This window comes from Vigna radiata, chromosome 5 (genome assembly GCF_000741045.1).
Source record: "Vigna radiata var. radiata cultivar VC1973A chromosome 5, Vradiata_ver6, whole genome shotgun sequence".
NCBI lineage: Eukaryota > Viridiplantae > Streptophyta > Magnoliopsida > Fabales > Fabaceae > Vigna > Vigna radiata.
Window position 1 is genome coordinate 29,640,702 of NC_028355.1, and position 17,004 is coordinate 29,657,705.

A 17,004-nucleotide genomic window follows, 5' to 3' on the forward strand; every position below is an offset into this window, starting at 1 on the left:
ATATATATATATATATATATATATATATATATATATATATATATATAAATTTAAAGAAAGATAATTAAACTTCACACTAACACTTATTTGTAGTATTGTTCTATCAAGTGACATTTACGGGTGGACAAAGTGTCTTGTACTGTACTGTACGGTAAAAATTTATAGTTAACTATAAACCAGTTCAGAAAAACTATACTGAACTAAAAAATAGTTCAAAGTAACTGAACTGAACTATTTTCTAATTCAATTATACTGCAGTCCAGTTCAGGTAACTAGTTTTTAATTTATCACATTACAATTCAATTAACTACATTTTCTGATTTCTCAAACGCTCATAGTGGCACTGGTCATAATAATTTTTAAGTTTAAACCATTTAGGCGTCCCTATTTTTGTTAGGTATTTCCAATTTGATTCCTTTCTTTTAAAGTTTCCCAATTGAGTCCTTATAATTGTTAATTTCAACCAATTGAGCCCCTACCGTCAAATTTCGTTAACGGAGTTAACTTTCTGCACAAGTGGTGGGCTGACGTGTCTAAATGGTTTCAACATGTCACTTTGTTCCTCCCACGCCATTTTCCACTTCCTTCTTCCTCCTTCCATTCTTCTCTCTTCCAACCTCTCCCAGTTCATTACGAAGAACCCTAAAACCCCAATCGCAAATTTCATTCTCAACTGTAAGCTTCATCCTTTCCCTATGCATCAAGCCTGCAAAAGGAAACCCAGAAATCACTACCAGGATCGTTTTCTCCTCCACCAAGAATCCAATTCCAAATGGCAACAGTGAAGAACCTGCATCAGAAGATGCAGAAACCCCTCCATTGCGAAAGCACCAAATTGCGATTGCACCATCACCTTCATCTCGAACCAAAACTTTCAACGAAAGCCAAACACAGGTTTCAATTCTCATTATGACACATATTTAAACCTTGCCACGTCAACATCTTATCTGTGCAAACATTTTACTCCGTTAAGCTAAATTTAATGGTAGGGGCTCAATTAAATCAAATTAGTACTATTGAGGACTCAATTGGAAATTTTAAAAGAACGGGGATCAAAGTGGGAAAACCCTACATAAATAAGGACTACTAAATGGTTTAAACTTAATTTTTATTATAAAACAAATTTTAAATTATAATCAAAATGCTTTATCAAAATAAACTATTATATTAAATAATATGAATATGATAAAAAAAAATACTTTATTATGAAAAACATAAAATTGAGTAATTAAACTTACACAGTTATTTCCAACAGTATACTATAAAAAATACAAAAAAAAAAAATACATTAAAACCAATCCAATAAACTATAGTACAAGTATATATGATAGGTAAAAATATTATAAGATAAGAAACTATTGGACTATAATTTTGTTCATATTGGTTGCTATTACAACTATAGATAAAAAAGAGGAGGGCAAGACTTTCAGGTTGAAAATTTAAGAAGATTTTTATCTTAATTTGTTAGTTATTGAGTATTTATGGTTAATGTGATTTAATATAGAAAATAATTTGGAGTAAAAGGAACAATTGTCCTTTGAAGAGGATAAACACGTGTTTATTTAATGTTTAACAAGAATTCCTGTTGGTCTGATACTAAATATCTTAAAATAGCGGGTTAGATTAAAAAACTTGTTTAGATATACAAGATTTTTATTTACTAATTAAAAATTGGTTTTATTAGAGAGTGATTAGAGATAGAAAGGGATATTTTGAATTTATGAAAAGTCGTTTTAATATAATTATATATGTATTTTGTTTTTTCTTATAAAACTAAGAAAGAAAACCATAATTATTAATGATAATAGTTGTTAATCCAAAATTGTGGTTGGAATTAATAATTTGAAAAGGGTAATGATTGGAGAAAGGAAGAGGTGAGTTGGCGGGAGAAAAGGGAAATGAGGACACAAGAAACTTAAACAAGTAAAAATCGAGTTTGCGCAGTTCACACCAGTTAACTGTTCTACAAATAAAATTGGTTCAGTTTATTTAAACTGAACTGAAATTAGATTATTTAGTTTTTAGTAAAAATAAATCAGTTTATTTTAAGTATAATATAGTACAGTTAACTATAATTCAGTACAGTACAATTATTTTTGCCCAACCCTAGTGACATTGGGAGTGTCATGTATCATACAAGAGACCTTACATGTGACAACATAATTTTTTATGAAAAAAAATTAAAATATCCATAGATTAATACATGTCATGTCGTTAACACGGTTAGCATTTTTTTAAAAGACCTAATTGAGATACTTTCTTCAAAAGTTGGGACACAATTAAAAGCGAGAACTAACTTGAAACTTTTCGACCAAAATAAAGATTAACAAGTAACTAATCTCTTTATAATATTATTTGATTAAATAGGTGAACACTTGATTAGTACTATAATAATGAATCAAATCAATCTACTTTGATTATATTATAATAAATATATAAAATAAATCAAAAGAACTAAATATCTTTAAGTAAATCAACCTACTAACTTTTCAACTCATGGTGAGTCGAACCCGATTATAAAATTTTTAACTCACCAAAATGTAAATTGAATTAAATTGACTTAATTTTAGCTTAATTCATAATGAATCAACATGTGTGAATTGAGTTGACTCACTCTAACATTCTTATACTATCTGTTAGAAAAGAAGAAAGAATGAAATATTGTATTTCTTATTGAATTGAGTTTGACAACAGGTGAAAAAGTCTCAAAGTAATCTAAGCCTTCCTGTTGTGTGTAGCCTTTGGCTACTAACCTTGCCTTATATCGTTCAATACTCCCATCAGCATGCCTCTTTATTTTGTATACCCATTTACATCCAATAGGTTGCTTTCCATAAGGTAGATCAGTCAAAANCCAAGTTTTGGTATTTTTTAAAGCTGCAATTTCTTGATCCATGGCATTTCTCCAACAATTATGTTTGATGGCTTGGTTATAGGTTTTAGGTTCACTAACTTGGGAAAGATTCAAGACATATGATTTATGAAGAGATGATAATGCATCATATGAGAGATATGAAGAGATAGGATATAAGGTACCTGTGGATGACTGAGTGGCGGAAGAAGTAGATAACATGTTGCAATGATAGTCCTGCAAATAAGATGATTTATGTGTTGGCCTGGTTGATTTCCTTTGTGGAGTAGTAGTGGCAGGTTCAACAGAAACAGGTTGAGAAAAAAAACTAGCAGGGTCTGGAACAATAGAAGTTGGAGATGTAGGTGGTAAAGAGGGTTGATCAGTAACTTCTAAGAAAAGAGATGATGGAGATGAATTGATTTTGGTGACCAAATCCAATGAACTTAAATTTTGTGTATCAATAGGTGAGTGCTTGTCACTAGTAAGAAAAGGAAATATGTTTTCATAAAATACTACATTCCTTGATAGAAAAATTTCCCTTGAGTTGAAATCTAACAAAAGGTAGCCTTTCACTCCTGTTTTAAAACCAAGTAAAACACATTTTCTTGCACGAGGTTGAAATTTTGTTCTATGTGCTTGAAGAGTTGAAGCATAGCAAAGTGAGCCAAAAACTCGCAAGTAACTAATGTCAGGTTTAACATTGTGTAATAGCAGAGATGGAGAAAAATATGTTAAAACTGTGGAAGGTAAAATATTAATGAGTTGCACAGCATAACGAACAGCAAAAGACCAGAAAACTATTGGCAAATGGGATTGAAACATTAAAGATCTAGCAACATTGAGAATGTGTTGATGTTTTCTCTCAACAACTCCATTTTGTTGAGGTGTTTCAACACAAGATAATTGATGTTGTATCCCTTTTTGTTTATAAAAATCTGTCATTGCAAACTCATTACCATTATCTGATCTAACAGCTTTTATATCAATGCCAAATTGAGTTTTGATATAAGAAAAAAAACCAATATGATGTGATCTTGTATCAGACTTACTTGCCATCAATTTAATCCATGTGAATCTAGACATATCATCCACTACAGTTAAGAAATATTTAAAACCATCAACAGAAGAAGTACAATATGGCCCCTAAATATCAACATGAATTAAATCAAAAGGAGCTTTTGAAACAGTAGTACTTAATTGAAAAGGCAATTTTCTTTGCTTAGAATAGTGATAAGTATCACAAGGAGTGGATTTTGTATTAGGTAAAGTGGCATACATTGTNCGTAATTTGGTATAACAAGAAGAAGAAGGATGCCCTAGTCTAGAGTGCCAAATATCTGTAGAGTCAGGTCTTATTGTAGAACAAGCAGTAGAATTCTCAGGAGAAATAGTAGTTGGTGAAACAAGGGGTGGGGATGCAGGGACTGTCATGACATATAAGTCATCTCTTTCTTCAGCTTTCCCAATCATCTGTAGGTTGGACTTGTTCTGTATTTCATATGAAAATTCAGAAATGATAATTTTACAAGATAGAGATTTGGTTAACTTGGTGACCGAAATAAGATTGACTGAAAAATTAGGAACAAACAAGACATTATGTAAGGTAAGGTGTGGGCCAAGAGAAACTGTGTCAGAAAAATNAGCAAATGAAGAGTTCTTGTTGGGTAGAGAAATTTCAATTGGTGAGATTTTATGATAATAAATAAAATGAGACAAAGAACTGCATATATGTTCAGTAGCACCTGTGTCTAAAATCCATTGGGAAGAGATATTACCTTGATCGTGAGAAGAAGTGGAAACATTATGAGAACTTACTAGACCAGTAGAATGTGTGACTGTGNGATTAGATTGAGGGAGAAGTGCCAATAGACCTTGAATTTGCTCTTGAGAAAGTCCCAAAGTTGAGGAATGTGACTGCGCCTGAAAATTATTAGAAGAAACAACTGTAGAAGTCATTGAAGTAGAAAAAATTGTAGGAAAGCCAAGAACGAGAGGTAGAAGATGAAGATTTTAGGTAGTAGAAGATTCTTTCTTCTTTTCTAACACTATCATTATGGTTCAGAATGGTGATTGCAACCACAATTTTAAAAATTATAATATCTTGATACTAAATATACTATTAGAACAAGAAATTATTTTACATGTGAATCAATAATAAAAAAAATATTTATTTTAATAATTTATTTACACGAGTAATTTTAATTTTGATATTCTAATTTTTTTAAAAGTCCTTAAAAATTGAAACAAAATAATTCCAAATGAATTAAGGAACTAAAATGAGGTTTACAGGCTTAACGTTAACATTTAGGACAAATATTTGCAATTTAAAATCATTTTTAATCTTTCAATATATGTTTAAAGGTTGAAATATTTTTTTTCTTCCAAAAATTTAGAATCAAAATTAAAAGATTTAATTAGTCAGATAATTCCCATTATAGTGAGTGTTTGTTTAGTTGGTCCTAAATTAAATAAAAACATTTCAATTTCGTTCTAACTTTTGAAAAAGTTTGGTCCTTTTTAAAAAAAAAAAATTACTAACAATGTTAACAGTATGCTATGTGTCAATATATAATCTTTTTTAATTTTTTTAATTTTAAATTTTTTAATTTTAATTTTTTTTATAAATATTTTTGTTATCACATGTCTTTTTTCTAATGTGACATATGTGATAGGATATCATCATGTGTTAATGTCAAATGTCATTATTTCAATTTAGTTTTTATATATATCTCTTTTATTCATCATAATTTATTCTCAAAATAAAACAATATCGTCCCTATTCAAATTAAGAAAAAATTATTATTTATATAAATATTATATTGATATTTTTATTATTAAAAAGAAAATTTAATATATTACACTATGGCATATTATTACTTTTTTTTAATAATGACTTTATACACTAAATTTTAATTAAGTCTAAATATTAATATAACAGAAATAATAAATTTGACACACGTGTACCAATAATCTTCAACCAAATCTACGTCATGTTATAACTTGCAAACTTATTCAGCGCACCTCGGATGTCGATTACATACATCTTGAATCATTATATACTTAGTATAGCTCAAAATAAGACTTCAAGAATTTAGTTGTTTTAGTGTCCTTCAATCTTGAGACTAAGGAGATGTGTAGTGTCATACTCCATATGTATGACATGGTCCCATGAGACATCAATATTATGATGAGACCCTTTTTGATAAATATAGATATTTAATTGCATGATTATTAAGCCGTTCACTAAAATTTAAAGGTTTAAACCTTTTTTTGTCCCTAAGTTATAAGTGGATGTTCAGTTTAGTTCCTGTTTTTGAAAATGTAAATCTTTGATTCCTAAGTTATAAAAAATGTATCAAATGAGTCCTTTTTTGACTTGAAATAATGTTTTTGGTTGTTTCTTAACAACTGCTACATCTTTAGATTGCGATTTGCAGCACTTTAGATTGTTCTTTGTACTTTGACCATGAACATAAAAAAATGACTCATTTGATACATTTTTTATAACTTAGGAATCAAAGGTTTATATTTTTAAAAGCGGGGACTAAACTGAACATCCGCTCATAACTTAGGAACCAAAAAGAGGTTTAAACCAAATTTAAATTATGAACTAAAATTTTGATAAAATTGAGGTATTCTTTACAATAGTATTCTTCATACAATATTATAAATGTGACCGTGACAGATTTTATACATCTTAGACAAATTCAGTACAATTATATATAACATATAGGATAGTAAATATCAAGTGTACAATAACTTATCATCACTCTCCCTAAAACTATATAATTCCACATATACATATCAATTCTCATTGATTTCTTTCATAGCCTTTCAATTACAATAATGTACATCTTTGTCGGTTCAAACGCTGTTCTTGCTTTAATTTTTTTTAATTTCTTCCTCTTGTTATTTAATTATTGGCCATTAAGTGGGCATATTGTCTAGTTTCTGATGCCCCACTTTTGTTGCAACCATTAATTAGCTAGCAAGATGCTATATATTGCTGCTCGACAAATAGACACCAATGGGTCAAAGCATTAATTTTTTCCATCACAACTACGTATCTCAGAATCATATCTTAGCACAATTATATGAATCTAAGCTTATCTTTCACTACATAGTTTATTAGTGATTTGGCCTACATGCACTATCAGCAACCAAAATAAAAGCAACCCCACCTTTAATGTATATTAATTAGCGACCATGCATTATTTTTGTCTATATAAAGGTCCCTTCTTCACCTTTCAAACTCATCTTGCATTTGCAACAACCTTAATTGCTTCTATTTCTCTTACTTTAACCATTTTCATAAACCAAAGAAAAAAGGGTTACTCAAAAACTTCTTTTTTTTCACAAACATGTCTTCCTCAGAGTGTGTGTTTGAGTTGGGAATGGAGTTCTCAGAGGTCAACAATGTTCTTCTCATGTCTCTGATGGAAGAAACACAGGAAGAAGAGTACTATCATGGTGATGATAGACTTGTGAGCATGATTCAGTCATTGGAGGCAGAGATCAGTGACACCGAAATAGCTCAAATGGATGATCAAGATTGCTCCACGTCAGACAGTGAGGCTGATCATTGGGCTGAGATGAACATCATTTCTTCCTTGCCCTTTGATGAGATGAATGCATGGATCCCTTGTGGAGATGAGATGATGGAGCATGCACCAATGGAATATGAAGATGCAAGTTATATTGAAGATTTTCAGCTGTGCTATGGACTTTTCTTGGACCAACAATATAGAGAAACTAATTATTTGGCACAAGGGCCAACTGATGTACTTTTCTCAAATTAGTTAATAAAGTATTATGTAAGGAAACAGAAGATAATTAAGATGGATTACTTTGTAATTAATTTGTAAACCTTTTAGTTTACACTTTCTCAATTTACCAAACCTATCTGACATTATGAATTTTCCTCATTTCCTTAATCGTAGTTGTATACAAGAAATTGTATTGATTTAGTGTCTACTTGGTTTTTGTTTTTACTTCATAAATTATAACTTATAATTTTGTTTTTATCCGTGGTAAACAGAATTAAGTCAAACAAATTAATCTTTCAATCAATTATATCTTGTTTACTTGAAGGGATTTGGAAGAGAGTGATTGAATGAATTTGAGAGAATTTGAAGATAATTTTATTGTTGTTTATTTGAGTGAATTTGGAAGTAAGTGAGAGTGAATTTGGAAGTAAATGTTTTTAATCTGTCACATAAATTAAATCATATACTAATTCGAAATCCACTTTCACTTACCTCCAAACCCACTCAAATTAACAACAAAAATAATTATCTTCAAATCCATTCAATCCCCAAACATAAGCACTGCAGCGGGTTAAATATGTTTTTCGTCCCCCAACTATTGGCCGTTTTTGTGTTTAGTCCCTCTTTCAAAGTATGGTACAATTTAGTCCTTCAACTTTAGAAAACTCTGGTATTAGTCCTTTTTACCAAATTTTTTTAACTTTATTTGTTGTTTCAAACGCGTTTCTCAGTTAACATTGAAGCAAAAATATGTCAAAATGTGTAAACAATCCAAATGCTATAATGTAACGTGCTTGAAACAGCAAATAAAGTTAAAAAAATTTGGTAAAAAAGACTAAAACCATAGTTTTCTAAAGTTGAAGGACTAAATTGTACCATACTTTGAAAGAGGGACTAAACACAAAAACGGCCAATAGTTGAGGGACGAAAAACATATTTAACCCGCACTGCAGCAATAAGTGTGATATGATTTAAGAGTTATTCAACTGTAACATTAGATGACAACTTATTTCATTATTAATCATTTTGTCAGTTATATAGAACCACTTTAATATATAACCACATAATGAAGAAGATATAACGAGTTCCTTCACCAATTTGTCAATTCTTTTTTATATCAAAACAACATCATATAAAACTTAGAACATAACATACATTTCGTTACCACGTAATGCAACTAAATATTCATGAAACTAACTTTAGTATTTCACTAGTTGTACTAATAACAAATCCAAATAAACACAGACAATATTTGAAACTGACAACAACAATAAAACTAAAATACAAATTAGCAAATTATGAAAGTCCTCAATTTATTCCACTTTTAATGTTCTTGTTTGATCCCGTGCCTTCATGTGTTTAGTTGTGAACAGATGGAATCAATTTGCTAAAAATGTCACCAACGAATCATGTTAAAGGCTTGTTGGTAACAATTGATAGACATACTAACTCCTCAGTTGGACAATCAATATCACTTGAAAAACCTACATATAGGAAGAGTATCTTTCAAAGTGGTAATACAAATACACAACCAGAAAAGTTTATTACAAGTTATTTAATATATTATATAACATTTTAAATATTCCCCTAGAAAACTTTACTGCACTTTTTAATATATATTACATCATAATATTGTATACCCAAATTCTTAAACAAAACATATCTTAGAACGCTGTATAATATATAATATAATAATTATAATATATAATAACCTAATGTGACCAACATATCATAATAAATAAATATATATATATATATATATATATATATATATATATATATATATATATATATATATATATTCTTTCTAGATTTTATTTGTAATATAAACATTTGTCATCTATGAGATACACTAGACAAACAAAAGGAAATGGGATACAACAAGATATTCACGTCTCTACTACTTAATTCAATTTTTCAATTTTAAAACCTAATCAATGTTTTATTATTCAAACCACTCAATAATAGATATAAAAAAAGTATGTTGCACCATCACGTGAGAACTAAGTAATATAATATTAAAAACATATTTTGCACTGAAAATTGTCCAAAATCCCAACACTTGTCCTAGTTACTCCAAATTAGCGTTTTTTATAACCTTCTCCACTAAGCCATTGAATTTATCAAAAAAATACTAATTGCTTTTGCTCTAAATAAATGTTTGGTCAAGACTTAATGTTATTAACAGTATAAATATCAACAACCAAGGCTACAAGCTTTAAACTTCTTAACTCAAAGCCCAAGTGTGTTAACATATTTGAAAAGATATTAACAGCTCAACAAACGGTGCAAACAGAAGCATTCTGATGCAAATATTTCAACAAAACAGCAAGGTTTTTTTATGTGGTTTATACAACCATGACAGCAATGTATTTTCTGCAGGATTTTATAGTAAGACAACAAGGTATTTATGTCGTTTATATAACAAAGACAGTGAGATATTCCTGAAAAATTTTATAGCAGGATAGCAGGGTATTTAGATAGTTTACATTTCCTAAACCAGATTTACCAACTAGTAACATTCATTCAGCCTCAAAGTGTAGTTCCTTAAGATAACTCTTTAATTTAATTAAGTTCAATCACTTTGAACTCATTTCAAATTCCTATATTCCTTCAAAACAGTAACCCGTAACTCTAAATACACTCAAACACTACATTACATTACATCATGCGCATATTATACCTGTTTTACTCATCCAAGAAGTTTCTCAACCTTTGATCATCAAGAAATGTAAATCGTGTGCACAACCATTCTAAGAGTGAGAATCTCTTAGGTTTGGACAAGTTATTACAAGTTAAATAGAATATGAATTACATACCCAACAAATTCTAAGTATGTAATTATCTCATTCACATTGCAGTGTTAAAACTAAGGAAGAAGAAACTCATTTATCATACTAACAAAACATATATAACCAGCTCTAAAACCAAGTCAGAATAACAAACAGAGCACGATTTCCTCCCGTTATTTCCAGTTATACCTATTATGGAGATAAATACATACCCATGATTCCTGCTACAATTTATATACTTAAGATTACACGACCCTCAACCCCTTTAGAGTATTAGATGTTTAGTTCATTAAAGTTAACTTATACTAGTTCTGGTACACTGATTCAAGTGAATCATCAATGCAAAGTCATATTACGCATAATAACTTAACTCTAATCTGAACTTACCCCATTGAATTCCCGGTTCAATAAACCCATTGCAGCAACCGAATACAACATATAGACATTAAATCACAGAGTTATATACATTGCCTTCACATGGCAAGTATATCATCTTAAAACATGAAATATGCACACGTTATTGCTCAACATGCAATTCAAACCCATCATTTAAGTATTAAACACAACCAATCCGCCATATCCTTCATTCCTGAATCAAAATCCCAAGTACGCACATAAGAAAACATGGTTAAATATCTAGAAGCAGTTTAGTCCCCATACTTGTTCTTCCTCTTTACGACAACCCTTGGTTCGAACTTTATGTATCTTGCTCTCCCACTCCTGCGCTCTCTCTCTGACCCGCAAAACTCGTTCTCTCAGTGTCTCACACTCACCACCGATCTCGCTCGGATTGAGTATTTGGTGTTCTTCCTAGGGTAACCCATACTCCGTCTGCAGGTGGAAGAAGAACATGCTCTTCAGTTTATGCATGGAAGTTGAGACAATAAAGGAAGAAGAAGCATACAATGACAGACAGACCCAAATCTCCTAGCAGTTCTTCCTTCAGTCTAGGGTTTTCGAAAATGAAGAAAAACAAAATGAAACATACACAAATGAAGAGAAAACAAGAAAGGAAGAAGAAGTACCTACCACCGTCTGATCACGTGCACCTTCCGATCGCGTGCTCTATGAACCCACCCTTGCCCTACCATGAACAATTCTCCACCCTTTGCAAAAGTGAAATGAAAACAATGAGGAAAGTGAATCCTGATTGACAAAATTGACCAAGCAAAAAAACGCACTGCCTAATTGACAAAATAAGCCTTCCTGACATTGAGCGAAAGTGGACCCCTTTGTGTCAAATGAATGTGAAATACTTTACCAGTGTCAAAGTATTCTTTCTCTTAGCAAAAACGGAAAAATATTAGACATTCAAGCACAGTTCCCTGATTAATTCTATCATAATAAACTAAGTAAAGTCAAGAAAATATTGACTCATCAAAATAGACCACACTTAGTCTTTTGCACTCGTGGGCAAAATCAAGACGCAAATCAAGGAATAGTTCAAGGGACATCAGAGAATTGACATATACTCAACACACAGAAAACAAAGACTCACAGGTAAACAAACAAAATTACATAGTTCTCAAGAAATCTGGACAAAGAAAAGAAGTAGACAAATCCCGACACAGAATCAAAGAAAACAGATACTCACAAAAATCATCTAAACAATTCAAGACATGGCAAAAATGATCAATCAGCTCAAGAGGTAAATCGAAAGTAATAGAACCTCATAGATGCACTATCACTATATCTCTCAAGTGTCTAAGGTAAACAGTTTCAACTCAATGTACTCAAGAAAGCAGGCAACGACAAACTTGACAAGCTTCTAATATCAACACTCAAAACATAGGCATGTTCAAATCAAAAGGTCTTTTAATGGTTGTAATGAGGCTAAGGACAAGGGGGATAAAATATGGATGAGAAGCTACAAACCAAAAAGAAATAGAGGAGCAATGGGGAACAAGTGTAAACATAGTCAAATCACACCCAAAACCTCTAATTTAAACCTCTTCTTTACTCCATTATTCACAGATTTATTTTTTTTCATTTTTTTCTATTTTTTTTCTTTTTTGTTCTCATCTTGTTTTTTTGTTAGAACAACACTGTAAGAGACAAGATGTACACATATTTACAAAAATAAAACAAGAAGAGGATCCAACTAGCCAATTTATCAAAATCCCCAGGGAGACCACACCTTTTCCTAAAACACTTCCAAAGCTCCAAAATTCCATAAGGTTCAGGCAAACATGATTTTTCACTTAAGGCTAGTGTATGAGCTTCAAAACAAAGAAATGGGGAAAGTATAGGCTCAAAAGGGGTTATCAAGGGATCAAAGCAAGGTAGGCTTATTTGGCTAGAGAGGTTCAAGAACAAAACTGCCTTTATCACTTCCAAACATGCATATCAATCAAGAACTATTAACAAGAGTCAAGCCAAGGTATATGTGCAAGCAATCAAGAGACATATCACACACAAGAAAGAATATCAAGTGGCTCAAATCTCACACAGGGCATTTCTGTCACAATCAAATCACCTTCTCAAACATCATAATCATCTTCCAAGCAGAGAAAAGAAAGTATTTCCAACAAATCAGAGTATCAATGAAGTGAAAGACAAGTCTACAACCTAAACCAAGTCCAGAGATCACGAGAAACATGCAAAACTGTACACAAGACACAACAAAACTACCTAGAAAACAAGACCTAAACAAAGAAAAATCTCCCCTAATAGACCACACTTAAATTACACAATGTCCTCAATGTGTCACAATCATCAGATTAACAATCTGAACAGCCAGAAGATATAGACAAAGTGCAATAAAAGTGAGAAGAGAAGGAGAAAAGAAACTCCCTGAGTTAGAGGGAAAGAGAGGTGGGGTCGACCAAAGACGTCTCCTCCATAACTGCATCCAACAAAGAAGGATTGTTGAGGAAAGGCTTCAGTCTGTGCCCGTTCACCTTGAAGCTTTTAGTTGTGGAAGGACTTTGAATCTCAACTGCACCATAAGGATAAACATTAGTCACAACAAAGGGTCCAATCCACTTTGATCTCAGCTTACCACCCATGAGTCCGAGCCTAGAGTTATACAATAAAACCTGTTGGCCAACCTCGAAATCCTTTCTAACAATTGAACTATCATGGAACGTCTTTGTCCTTTCCTTGTAGAACTTCGAGTTCTCGTAGGCCTCCAATCGGATCTCATCCAATTCACTCAGTTGCAACTTCCTTTCCTCTCCAGCCTGGTCCATGGAGAAGTTGCAAGTCTTCACAGCCCAGTATGCCCGATGCTCAATCTCAACTGGTAAATGACATGTCTTTCCAAAGACAACCCGATAAGGAGACATTCCTATGGGTGCTTTGTAGGCAGTCCTGTGGGCCCAAAGAGCATCGTCCAACCTATTACTCCAATCTTTCCTGTTGGGCTGGACAATCTTCTCCAAAATCCTCTTTATCTCCCTGTTTGAGATCTCAGCTTGCCCATTTGTTTGGGGGTGGTATGGTGTAGAAACTCTATGCACCACCCCATATTTCTTGAGCAAAGCTTGCATGGATCTGTTGCAAAAATGGGTTCCTTGGTCACTAACAATTGCTCTAGGTACTCCAAACCTGCAAAAGAGGTGAGATCTAACAAAATCCACAACAAACCGAGCATCGTTAGTTTTGGTGGCTCTAGCTTCCACCCATTTTGAAACATAATCCACAACAAGGAGAATATAAGAGAAACCAAAAGAAACAAGAAAAGGACCCATAAAGTCTATGCCCCAAACATCAAATACCTCATAGAACAGCATAGGCTGTTGAGGCATCTGTTGTCTCCATGAAAGTGATCCTCCTGCTCTCTGACATGGCTCGCAGGTGCTGCAAATCCGCTTCGCATCCTTGAAGATGGAGGGCGAATAGAAACCACAATCTAGCACCCTGCGAGCAGTTCTTTGAATTCCCAGATGACCACCAGGTGAGGAGGCATGACAGAATTGCAGGACCGAGTAAATCTCATGGTCTGAAATGCATCTCCTAGTAACCTGGTCACTGCACAACTTCCACAGATATGGGTCATCCCAAATGTAATACTTAACATCGCTCTTAATTTTAGCAATTTGAGCACGAGATGCTAAGGGAGGAAAAACAGAAACAACCAAATAATTGACAATATTTGCAAACCAAGGAGTAGGGTGAGAAAGTGAAACCGTCAACAAACTCTCATCAGGAAAGTCATCTTGGATAGGCAAAACATTGGCTTCATCCTTAGCTCTCTCAATCCTGCTGAGGTGGTTTGCAACCAAATTTTGTGCTCTACTCCTATCTTGGATTTGCAGATCAAATTCTTGGAGTAGGAGCATCCATCTGATCAACCTAGGTTTTGACTCAGCCTTCTTCAAAAGAAACTTCAGAGCTGCATGGTCAGTGAATACAATAACAGGTGATCCAAGCAAATATGATCTAAACTTATCAAGAGCAAAAACAATAGCTAACAGTTCTTTCTCAATGGTCGTGTAGTTTGCCTGGGCAGCATCTAAAGTCCTAGAAGCATAATAGATCACTCGCGGCAACTTGTCAATCTTTTGTGTCAAGACAGCTCCCAATGCATAATTGGATGCATCACACATAAGCTCAAAAGGGGTTGTCCAATCTGGTGCCTGAATGATCGGAGTGGTGGTCAAAGCTTCCTTTAGGCAATCAAAAGCCTGTTTGCATCTGTCATCAAAATCAAAATCAATGTCCTTCTGCAACAGCTTGGACAAGGGAAGCGCTTTCTTGCTGAAATCCTTGATGAAGCGCCTATAGAAACCTGCATGTCCTAGAAAAGATCGCACCTCTCGCACGCAAGAGGGGTAAGGCAATTGCGAAACCACAGATATTTTTGCAGGATCTACCTCTATTCCCTTGCTAGAAATGATATGCCCTAGAACCAAACCTTGTTCTACCATAAAATGACATTTCTCAAAATTGAGAACAAGGTTTGTTTCAATGCATCTTTTCAAAACTTTCTCCAAACTATCTAAGCATGCATCAAATGAGGATCCATACACAGTAAAATCATCCATAAACACCTCTATGCAACTATCAAGAAAGTCGCTAAAAATGCTAAGCATACACCGCTGGAAGGTACTAGGGGCGTTGCATAGGCCAAAAGGCATCCTCCTATAGGCAAAAGTGCCAAAGGGACAGGTAAATGTGGTTTTCTCTTGGTCCTCAGGAGAAATATTGATTTGAAAATACCCAGAAAAACCATCAAGAAAGCAATAATGGGATTTACCTGCCAGGCGCTCCAGCATCTGATCAATGAATGGCAGGGGGAAGTAATCTTTCCTGGTTGCTTGATTGAGCCTCCTGTAATCAATGCAGACTCTCCAGCTGTTCTTCACTCTTGTGGGGATAAGCTCATTCCGCTCATTCTTCACTACAGTCAGGCCAGTCTTCTTGGGCACAACATGGATTGAGCTCACCCATTGACTATCTGAAATTGGGTAGATGATCCCAGCTTGCAAAAGCTTGGTCACCTCCTTCTTGATGACATCCATAATCACAGGGTTTTGCCTTCTCTGTGGCTGCCTAATTGGCTTTGCTCCATCCTCCAAAAGAATTCTATGCATGCATGTGGATGGGCTGATACCAGGTATGTCAGCCAAGCTCCAACCAATGGCCTTCTTGTGCTCTCTTAGAACACTTAGCAACTTCTCCTCTTAAATAGCATCAAGGGAGGTGGAAATGATCACCGGCTTCTTCTCATAGTCCTCTAAGTACACATACTTGAGGTTATCTGGGAGCTGTTTAAGCTTAAGAGTAGGTGCCTGCAAGTCAGATTCATCTGTACTTCCTACAACGTGGTTAGTGCATTCTGACTCTAAAGAATTCACAGGTAAAGGCAGAATACCCATCTCATCAGATTCCAAATCAATATCCATGAAAGATACACCATCACCATCATCAGTATCAAGAACATCATCAACAACATGGATATCACAATCCTCATCACAATCCACATCACAATCAAAATCATTTGCAATTCCTGATTCAAGTTCAGATTCAATGCATGAATGTAGAGAAGATAGAAAAGAATGATCTTTCTCATGTAAAGAATCAAACTCATCAACGACATATTTATCAATAATGTCATCCAACATGTCAATCTTAAAAACAGAGTGTTCCTCAGTTGGGAACTTCATTGCATCAAGAATATTAAAGTGAACAACAATATCAGCAAATTCCATGGATAAAGTTCCAGCATACACATCAATTTTGGTTCTGGCCGTTTTCAAAAATGGTCTGCCTAAGATGATGGGAGCGGATCCATGAGAGAATCCCTCCTCCATTTCCAAAACATAAAATTCGGCAGGAAAAATTAGTTCACCAACCTAATAATGACATATTTTGCTATGATTTCAGTAGTGAATTGAGAGAAAATGTCAACTCTTTCTTAGCTTTATACCTTCTTTATGCCTCAATTTGTTAAGTTTCTAAGTAGCTACATCTTTAGTTGAATTCATTTAAATTGCTTCACTAATCCCCACTTTTTGGTTGTTAGATCATGTACATGAAGCTTGTTGGCCAAACCGANGAATGGAAGAACCACAGAANNAAGAATGAATGTAAAAGAGGAAATATTGAGCAAAGAGTGTTGNTGCCGCTGGGGTGCAGCTGNGNNNCA

General features: G+C 33.4%; 1 protein-coding gene and 1 long non-coding RNA gene across 2 annotated transcripts; one reads left to right on the forward strand and one right to left on the reverse strand.

Annotated features, from left to right (window-relative positions):
- The first annotated feature begins 7,099 nt into the window (after positions 1–7,099).
- On the forward strand, positions 7,100–7,811 carry LOC106761676. Its single transcript, XM_014645245.2, has one exon. The coding sequence runs from the start codon at positions 7,216–7,218 to the stop codon at positions 7,651–7,653; it is 438 nt and encodes a 145-aa protein (XP_014500731.1). The 5' UTR covers positions 7,100–7,215; the 3' UTR covers positions 7,654–7,811.
- Positions 7,812–10,778: 2,967 nt separating this feature from the next.
- On the reverse strand, positions 10,779–11,624 carry LOC111241633. The gene is made up of 2 exons (XR_002667643.1): positions 11,438–11,624; positions 10,779–11,243 (listed from the first exon to the last, which is right to left on the reverse strand). It is a non-coding gene; the product is annotated as an uncharacterized LOC111241633 (long non-coding RNA).
- Positions 11,625–17,004: the final 5,380 nt, after the last annotated feature.

Excerpts from the sequence above, each read along its gene's own strand:
- LOC106761676 (XM_014645245.2), top strand. The coding sequence starts at position 7,216 with ATGTCTTCCTCAGAGTGTGTGTTTGAGTTGGGAATGGAGTTCTCAGAG.